Genomic DNA, 9490 nt, shown 5'->3' with positions numbered 1-9490 from the left:
CGCCCCCCCGTTTTATTGAATAGACAATATAGTATGTTGATTAATGTTAGGAGCCCCATAGTGGCTCTGATTGAATTTTTAGGTTGAATCTGTTCAAATTTTTTTTGAATTGAGTAATATACATTTTCCTGACTACTGTAATAGGTTTGTGATTGTAGAGGTGTCCTTAAGTGACAATTTGAATCTAATTCTTACAGATCAAATAAATTCAAATTTCCGATCGCTCTGTTTCTTGCTCTTCTATGTTTGCTCATACCTCTCCCTCTTCTCCAAGAAGCCCAATAATTATACTTCTGCTTGGTGATAATAAAAGTTATGCAAACGAATACAATAATGATTTTTTCCCACGATTCATTACCCCTCTCTTGCTTTCTTATGCAATTACCAAATAATGCAAAACCTTGAAATCAAATCGTACCTGAACCCTTCGAACAACTGGTGGTAAAAGTCTCGGCAACACATTTCCAAACACAAATTCTCCTCCTGGAAGATAGTCAAGTGTCCGAATATCTCCCAAATCCTGAGAGCTATTCACAATTCGATTGAGCTCTTCGGCTCCAGTGCATTCTTCAAAACAAGGCCGGGTTTCCAGAAAGATCTTATCATTTCCCATTTTCTTCAACTCTTTTCGTACGGGAAGTGGAACTAAAGTTGAAGTACAAGGGATCTTATCATATAGTAACAAATATCGAAGCTCCAGTTTTTGAGATGTCGTTTTGGTCGAAGGCTAGAAACGAAGATCATAAGGACGCTTAACTTTCCCGAAAAAAACCTCAACATAACATTTTATGGACCTAGTTTGTTCCCCACGATCCGAAGAACAATAACTGCATTTACTCCAGTCGGTAGCCTTCACAGAATATTTCAGATTAAGTTTCTCGAGTTTTCCAGATTTCAACGCAACGGATGGAAGCTTTTCAACACCTATAGTCCCATTTAGCTGGAATAAAATTATTAAAATAAAAATTAAAACCTTTAAAGTCTCACCGGAATAATATTTTTCTCATTAGAGACTTCTAGAAAATACATATTCGAGATCACATTTCTCCCATGTCGATTCATGCATCTATAATGTCCCGTACTATTCCCATCCACATTCTTTAGAACAAGCTCATAGCGATCGCCTAGCTTGAATTCAGCTTCATCTTTCGAAGTGAACCGGTGTATACGGTCAGAAATGGATTCAGAAGCGTCGAAATGCATACTCGAGAGTGGGACGAACATTCGACCCATCATTGCAAACTCCCAATCGAACTTCCAACGATTCTCGTCTGGCATCGAGAATGAGGAGCGAAGGAATTTCTGAAATTTTGCTTTTTTTATTATTTTTGGAACAACCTGAGAATGTTATATTTATTAATTTTTGACAGGACAAAACTGGGGTCATTGGAGGTGACTAGCTGAAAAACAAGAGAGTGGTCGACAAAATGTCCTTCACGTGCCACTTTTCGCATGCCTTGTGTACGCCTTGAGTAACCTAGTCTCTCGCCGCCCGGTTAGCTCAGTCGGTAGAGCACCAGACTCTTAATCTGGTTGTCGCGGGTTCGAGCCCCGCATTGGGCTTATGTTTTTTTGTTTTTTGTTTTACTTTTTTTAATTGGTAGTTACAGTATCCCGATTATCATAGCTTGCTAGAAATTACCTCTTTGAAGAAATCAACAATATAATTCAGCGATCGTCCCACACTCCCAGCTGATGGTTTGTAAGTTGAATCAATTTCCACACCATCTTCCGGAGAGACACTAAAACTATTTTCATCTAGAATAATATTCAAAATAATACAAAATTTCCTACCAGGTAAAGCATGGAAGAATGACATCAGCTCCACGAACGGCATGAACAACCTATTCAAGAAAAAGAGATGAATCAACATGAATAAATGTAGGTTTTTGGTTTTTCTTTTATTTCCCATCCTCCTCCATAAAAACTGTTCTTTCTTTCTTTTGGCTTACTTTTATTTTCCGCTCCTCGCCAACATCTTTCTCCACCTTTTCAAGACACTCTCGATAGTGTTCGAATTCGTCTGCCAACTCGCCATTCGCCTGAAACCACGTGGCTTTTTTATAGCTTTTTTTCAGTCAAAATTATCAATAGAGCGCGTTTGTCACCTCTACAGTGGGAAGCACTAGATTGTACAGTAATGCTATTTGTACGATAGAACCAAATAACCACATTGATAATTGTTAAGAAGTGAAAGGAATCGAGTGCTTCCTTCCTATTTTTAGCCAAAATGTTTGTCAGCCACACATCAAAACACGTTTTCCAGCACTTTCAGAAGTTCCCTTTTCATTTTAACATGTTGACGCACATCAAGTAAATCGCCACCTGATAAGAAACCTCGGCGCCTTGAGACACGCGCCATGTGTACTCCTTGAGTAACCTAGTCTCTCGCCGCCCGGTTAGCTCAGTCGGTAGAGCACCAGACTCTTAATCTGGTTGTCGCGGGTTCGAGCCCCGCATTGGGCTTATGTTTTTTTTTCTCTTTTTAATTGATGGTTACAGTATTCTGACTGATTTAAAGAGGGATTTTCGCTCTATATTGTCTGACTCTCTCTTTTTCTGCCTCTCTCCATTAATTTTTTTTGAATGGATAATAAAAACCAAGTAATCAAATAATAGCCCTAATCACTGATAATAAAATTTATGTTAATGAATATGGTACCCGATTTTCCCACGATTTCTGACCCCTCTGTACTTTAGCAAACAATAAAGAAAAAGAAGAGAAAACAGCTCAAATATATATGCTTTCAATTTTTATGATTGATCATCAACGGCTCCGCCCCCTTTCCCACATCTCCTTATGCTTTTTGTTTCATATCAATCACCACCTCCCAATCATTTTGATCTAACATTTTTATCTATTTTCAGCATAGTTGCAAAATCTCGGGCAGGCCCGGCCTGCGGGTCGGCCCGTCGAGAACTTCGGCGGGCCGGGCCGGGCCGGGTCGATGAAGTGCCGGCCCGGGGTACCTACAGACGTGGATTTTTTTGAATTTGTTTCGAAATTTTTGAGTTTTTTTCAAAAATTTAGACAAAACGACCTATTTTTCGATTATTTCGTACTTTGTTAATTTTATTGAATAATTCAACCTTTTTTCTTTTTTAATTCAAAAAAATTTCCCAAATTTTCATTGAAAAATTTTCAACAGTGGTAGGCGGGCAGGCCCCGGGCCGGGCTGGGCCGAGAAAATTCGTCTACCGGTCCGGCCAGGCCCGGCCTTTTGCAACTATGATTTTCAGATATGACGGTATCCTACAACTCGGAAATATCATCGGTGTCTTCGTTCAACTTCTTACGGTTGATGTGCCGATGGAGAGGTTCGATATGGAAGAGTGTGCTCTCGGAGCTGATGATGTGGATAACGTCTTACATCAGTCTTGCCCTATTCTATCATTTGGTTCTGTTTCCAAAAAGATTTGATGAAGAGTAAGTATTTTTCTCTTGTGGTGTTAAAATTGGCCTAAGCTTATTAACTGAAAATTAGAATAGCTCTGAAACTTTTGAAATTAGTCAGAATACGGTAACTATCAATAAATAAAGCAAAAAAAACAAAAAATATAAGCCCAATGCGGGGCTCGAACCCGCGACAACCAGATTAAGAGTCTGGTGCTCTACCGACTGAGCTAACCGGGCGGCGAGAGACTAGGTTAGTCAAGGCATACACAAGACATGCGACAAATGGCGCGTGAAGGACAGTCACCAAGGTGTCAGTTGACTGAAAGCGCGCTGTCCAAAGAACAAATGTGCGTATTACTCTAGCCTGACTGCCATGCGCGGTCCAACTGCGAAAAAGCAAACTCACTAATCTCTGATTGAATTTTCTTATAAAACCAAAATAGCCAAAAATGGGATAAATAAATTAATTGCGAGGCACGGTATTAAAGACGCATGCACTTCTTCAAAAAATCGCTTGGGCCGACGATGCGCCTTTCAGGGTTGCAACCGGCCGGGCCGGGCCGAGATTATTTTTTCTCCGGCCCGGCCGGTTCGGCCCGTTCGAATTTAAGAAAAAACAGAAATTATTGAAGAATTATTTTAATTTATTTCTTAACAAGTAGCATAACAATGTAAAAACCGTATAAATGAACAAGGGGAAACAAAGAAATGGAAACCGGGGGAGAAAATTAAAGCTCATATCAACCAATCCAACAAAAAAGATAGAAAAGTAACATAAAATTAACTAGAAAAATCACAATTAGTGAGAGAATCAGTCGAGCCAGTGTGGAAATTTCGTGGCTATTTGCGAACCCAGAACGACTATCTCCACACGCTTGTACAGTAATCTTGTTCTTGTTTTATTTTTTTTCTAACAAAAACGACGCAGTGCTGAACGTAGTCTCACACATAGCTTCACTGGGAACAATCGAAAAAACGAAAAGTGCTGCTGAGTACAGTCCGGGGTATTCGAATCTTTTTCTTTTCCAATACTCCTCAACCGATTCGTTCGTTGAAGGATCGTAGTACTCGGAGAGATATCTTGAGATTTCCGAAGAAGTGGATGTTGAGTTCGCTTGGTCACTGACCGAATGATATAACTTTGCAATTAGATTTGACTTCTGCGATGAGGTGGGTTGAGTAGTGGAGGGAATAGCTGATGGCATTAACTTTGTGACAAGATCACGGGCCTGAAAGTTATAGCAAAGTTTATAAACAAGTTTCTTTGTAAACCCGGTTTATCTCTGTTTTTAAACTCACAAATGTGACATTACTATCTTTTTTATTTAATTTCAATTGAAGGTCTGATTTGGATATCTTGAAACTCATTTTTCGAGTTTGGGAGGGGTGTGGGTGAGATGGCGAGCCGTAGGATGTCGTTTGCTCTGAAAATAATTATTTTATGAAAAATAGGGATTATCAGGCAATTCGCGACAAAAAAAGGAGAAAAATCGGTTGATAAACGCAAAAAATCGTCTAAAAAAAACAAAACAAACCCCCGTAAATCGACACGGGCTGCTAAACAATGCGCGCCTCGTCATATCGGAGCATCGTTGCAAATAAAAATGGCGCGCGTTCAAATATTAATTAATTGCCGGCCGGCCGGGCCGGGCCGGGCCCTGGTTTTTTTCCCTCGGGCCGGCCCGCCGGCCAGCCCGTCAGATTGCAACCCTGGCGCCTTTGAAGTAATACATACAACTTTCAGCAACATGGTGGTAAAGTTGTTCCGTTGGTTCAATGACGGAGGGACGTACTTTGGAAAGGAGCTACACAACTACATTCCACTGACTTTCATGCTCGCGTTTTTCGTCTCCATCATTGTCGCAAGATGGCGACACATGTTCGCCAATTTAGGATTCATTGAAAGGTACAGTAATCCCAAAGAAAAGAGAATATTGCTAATTGTTTTACAGCATTGCCCTTACCATCAACGCGACAATAGTTTCAAATGCGGAGGAAGCTTTCCTAATTCGTCGGAATCTGATTCGATATGTCTGTCTGGCTCAGGTGATGGTATATCGAGACATTTCCATTCGAGTTCGTCGTCGATTTCCAAATATGGACTCTGTCAAAAAAGCGGGGTTTCTCTTTGATAACGAAGAAGAAATGTTGAATGCCATCGACTTGGATTATAATAAATACTGGGTACCAATCAACTGGTGTGTCACTTTGTTGAATAAAGCAAATGAAAAAGGATATATCATTAGCGCACCTGCACTGTGTGCTCTTCATAAAGTAAATTTGTCTGTCTCTGTGTCCAGATGTCGCATGTTTTTTTTTATTTTTCAGATTACTTTACTTCTTCCCTGCTGTCAATTAACCCTTCTTTCCTCATTAATCGGTCTGTGTGTCGTTCATACCATACTTGTAAATTGCCGAGACTATGCGGGCCCTACCATAGTTTGTCTTATAATCAATATTTTTGACCAACTACAGATGAGATGATAGAACTCAAAAAGTACTACAAAATGATACTTTTTTGATTACTGTATCTAGTCTATGGGCAAAGTTACAAGCCAAAAACCGTTTTAGTTACAAGGGCATCCCTTATGGATTGTAACTTTGCTCCTAGACAAGTTACAGTTTTCTAGATAGCACCATTTTGCAGTACTCGTCAAGTTCTATCATATCTATGTTAGTTGGTCTAAAAATTTTATTTCTAAAAGAAACTATGGCAAGGCAAAGCCTCCGGTTTACAAGTATTGTCCATCCTGTACCGTAACCCAAATCATTTCCGGAAATCAAAGACTTTCGAGGAAGCCTTGCCACATTGTGCAACTATGACTGGTGCCCAATCCCGATTGCCTATCCACAGGTGTAATAATTTTTTAAATGTAAAAATGTTTTTTTTTTCATCAGGTTGTTTTCTTCGCCGTCCGAATCTATTTTCTCTTCTGCCTCTTCTCGAGACAATACATCAGAAATCCAGTGAGTAGGCGTTCAGAATTGAAAAAATTCTAGGAAAAATTTTTAGAATGACGGGAAAGAATTCGAAGTGATTCAAATGATTGTTCGTCCGATTTTGACCATCATCGAGTTCATTTGCATTCTGGGATGGATGAAAGTCGCCGAAGCTCTTCTGAATCCACTCGGAGAGGATGATGACGATTTTGAAACGAATTTTCTGATTGACAAGAATATTTTTGTGAGCTTCTGGTAGACACAGGACACTTACCACTTGTGTTTACCTCCTCAGCGCGTGTTACCCGCTGTCTCTTATATGCATTGAGTAGTTTAGTAGCTCGCCGCCCGGTTAGCTCAGTCGGTAGAGCACCAGACTCTTAATCTGGTTGTCGCGGGTTCGAGCCCCGCATTGGGCTTATCTTTTTTTTTCTTTGATAGGTTAGAAGAACTAACAGAGAGTACCTCAAAGAAGCTTTTATCCTTTTTTTTATCCTTTTTGGTTTTTTGTCTAATTTTCGCCGTATTTCAGACCGGAATGAGAATCGTTGACTGTTTCGGCCAAGCGCCACCACTTGCTCAAGACATGTTCTCGGATCCAGGAGCATTACCAATCTATTCGGAGGAAAGTCAAAGGAACTACCAGAGCGGTGCACTTGTTGGATCCGTTTCCCATGTGACGTTAGTTGAATAGATACAGTCATTAAGATATACAAAAACGTATTTTTCAGTTGATTTTCGGCCTTTTTGACTATTTTCAGGAGTCTGGAGCTTGGCTGTCAAGTTTCCGATCACTTTGAACACGTTGGAGGCTGTAAAACAGACCTAGATTGAAAACTTTGAATTCACAGAATTTTTCGCAAATCCCTAGCTTTTAAGCTATTAGTCGCTTTCTAAAATGTACCCTTTTTGACCTCCGAAATTTTTGAAGTGATCGAAAACTTGACAGCCGAGCTGATACTGTAGATCTCTTATCGCGCTAATAGACTTTCAGACTTGCCCAAACCGACGAAAACATCCACATGGTCCCGTTGTCTCCTCGCTTGTCATCTGGTGATATCCATGGTAACGCTATCCCGTTTTACGGAAATTCTGAACTTTTCTTTTAGGCCACGACCGTCCATCTGTCCGTCGTCGTTTCAAGTTCGGCACAGCTTCCCAAGCTGGCTCAAGAGCCAGTAGTTTCAGAGAGCATAGATTGTGAGTTTTCAAATATTTCGAAATAATTGAATTTTGGAAAGTTCAGACCGCGTCAGGATACCATTGAAGGAGAGAACAATGACGGTTTAGAACTGGATTATGAGAAAAATGTGAGTCATTCTTGGGAGAAGCACATTGGACTGGGCCTAGAAGACCGTAGGATATTTTTGAGTTGAGATTTTTGTGCATAGTAACAGAAAGTGGTCAAGATAAATGATTAGGTGCTAATTTTGGAACCCGAGAATGTGACATTTGACACCTGGTGGGATTAGTATCTTTCTGAAGAAAGGCGGTACATAATTAATTAGGCTTAATTATGCAATAGTTGCATCATACACCAATCCACACAATTTTCAGCTCGAAGAAGCCGCCGGATCGCCAACTCGAAATGCAGTCTTTTTTTCAAATCTCAGCCAAATCTCAGAAAACGATGAGGATTGTCCAGTAAGCTCAATATCCCCCGAAATCATTTAAAAATTTCAAAACTTTGCAGGCCACTGCCAAGACATCAGTTGTGTCACGAGTCTGAAGGAATCCAGCAACAGAAAGCTATCCGTCATCATCCACCCACCGCAGAAACATACTCAATTTACACATTAATATATAACCCCGGGACTTTAGTATCTTTTGTTGTTGTTTTTTATTAACCTATTGTATTGTAACAGTGTAGCGTAATCAATCATAAAGAGGTTGACTTTTTTACAGATTATTTGGACGGGGGGACAAATGTTCTATGATGATCCCTGTTGTTTGGGATAGGCTGGCGGAGGTTTGGACCACAGGGCCTAGCACTGACGGATTTATGGGCCAGATGCACATGGAAAGCGTGGGCACATTGGGGTAGTAACCGAAAAATGTTGGCAGACAACTTTTGAGCAATACAAAATTATCGTATTTCCTCTAATAGAAGCTCACCCAACCCGTCAACTTTGAGCCAATTAATCCCGGTTTCTGTCTGAGATATGAAAAAGTTGTCAACTGTTAAAATGTTTATGATGTCATCACAAACAGTTTACCAGTTGGCAATGATAACTCTTATAGAAAACGAGTTAATTGAGCTTAAACTTGACGGTGTTGGAGCCCTTCTTTTACAGGTTTTTCGGTATTTGGCAGTTTTTGAGAAACAAAAAAATTTATTATTATTCGAGTTATTGAAATGAAAAAATCATGAAAATCTGAAAAGTAATGGGAACAAACATGAGGGGTTTTTGTAAATTTAGTTTTTTTTTGATAACTGAAAACTATTCTTTTTCATACTCATTTCGCTCTAAAAATACCAAATTGCAAGCTGATTTTGAAAACTAACAAATTTAGCTGATTTCTCAATTCTAAAATTTACAAAAGTCCCTCAAGTGTGAATGGGAATGTTAAAGTAAGCTTACTACCGCATTTTGTGGTTCGTAGTTATTCTAGTTTTCATACTTTCTGATCTAACTAGGGAATGACTCACAGAAGATGTGGAGTTATGGGACGAGACCTATATCATTCGAAAGAGGATGAAATTTCATTTTCAAATATATGCTCAGTTTTTGCGGCGGCCTCCGCTAACTCGAGAAATTTGGGTCAGAAGTTTTCAGTAGATTTTGCACTGAAATGCATACGTGAACGCTTCCACGTCCTCATTTCTTTTATACGCTTTGAAGAACCATGGAAAACAGCAGTGGGATGGTTCAGTGGTAAAGCGGCGGGATGGGGAAATGGTACTCTATGGTTCGACTCCTTCATAGTCGAAACTCTTTTTTTATTTTTTGTTGGTTTTTTATATGACCTGTTTTTGAGCTCAAAAGCTGTTTTCAGCAGTTTTCCATACTCTAAACACCTTTGGCATCTTGTCAAATACAAATTAACCAAGTTTTTGGAAAAAAAATTTCTGAAGAAAATTCGCATGTTTTCATGATCCATACACCTCTTTTCAAATTTTCCGATTTTTTTATCCTTGGCGGGAGAATTCCA

General features: G+C 39.7%; 3 protein-coding genes and 4 non-coding genes across 7 annotated transcripts in view; 5 read left to right on the top strand and 2 right to left on the bottom strand.

Moving 5' to 3' along the window:
- Positions 1–2174, bottom strand: part of Cbr-ugt-45 — a gene marked incomplete at both ends in the record, with an annotated part of 7417 nt that extends 5243 nt beyond the window's left edge. Inside the window, 7 exons of the mRNA XM_002634439.1 lie at positions 419–727; positions 773–940; positions 988–1302; positions 1643–1742; positions 1795–1844; positions 1953–2042; positions 2115–2174. Coding sequence (XP_002634485.1) covers positions 419–727; positions 773–940; positions 988–1302; positions 1643–1742; positions 1795–1844; positions 1953–2042; positions 2115–2174 — 1092 coding nt within the window. The remainder of the gene's footprint in view (positions 1–418; positions 728–772; positions 941–987; positions 1303–1642; positions 1743–1794; positions 1845–1952; positions 2043–2114) is intronic.
- Positions 1491–1563, top strand: CBG29024. Its single transcript has one exon. It is a non-coding gene (tRNA).
- Positions 2175–2393: 219 nt separating the features above from the next.
- CBG28466 lies at positions 2394–2466 on the top strand. The gene has a single exon. It is a non-coding gene (tRNA).
- A 776-nt stretch (positions 2467–3242) lies between these two features.
- On the top strand, positions 3243–3600 carry CBG10746 (the record flags this gene model as incomplete). The annotated part of the gene is made up of 2 exons (XM_002634440.1): positions 3243–3427; positions 3564–3600. The coding sequence occupies 2 exons, from the start codon at positions 3243–3245 to the stop codon at positions 3598–3600; spliced, it is 222 nt and encodes a 73-aa protein (XP_002634486.1).
- Positions 3562–3634, bottom strand: CBG28971. Its single transcript has one exon. It is a non-coding gene (tRNA).
- A 1511-nt stretch (positions 3635–5145) lies between these two features.
- CBG10747 lies at positions 5146–8066 on the top strand (the record flags this gene model as incomplete). Its single annotated transcript, XM_045236086.1, has 10 exons — positions 5146–5303; positions 5350–5671; positions 6296–6364; positions 6411–6446; positions 6870–7018; positions 7332–7402; positions 7447–7537; positions 7584–7647; positions 7895–7981; positions 8031–8066. The coding sequence occupies 10 exons, from the start codon at positions 5146–5148 to the stop codon at positions 8064–8066; spliced, it is 1083 nt and encodes a 360-aa protein (XP_045094350.1).
- CBG28232 lies at positions 6684–6756 on the top strand. The gene has a single exon. It is a non-coding gene (tRNA).
- Positions 8067–9490: the final 1424 nt, after the last annotated feature.

The sequence above is a fragment of the Caenorhabditis briggsae genome (assembly GCF_000004555.2).
Source record: "Caenorhabditis briggsae complete genome, chrIV, whole genome shotgun sequence".
NCBI classification, from domain to species: domain Eukaryota; kingdom Metazoa; phylum Nematoda; class Chromadorea; order Rhabditida; family Rhabditidae; genus Caenorhabditis; species Caenorhabditis briggsae.
Note: the sequence above shows the minus strand (reverse complement) of the source record. Positions and strands in the feature narration are given on the sequence as shown.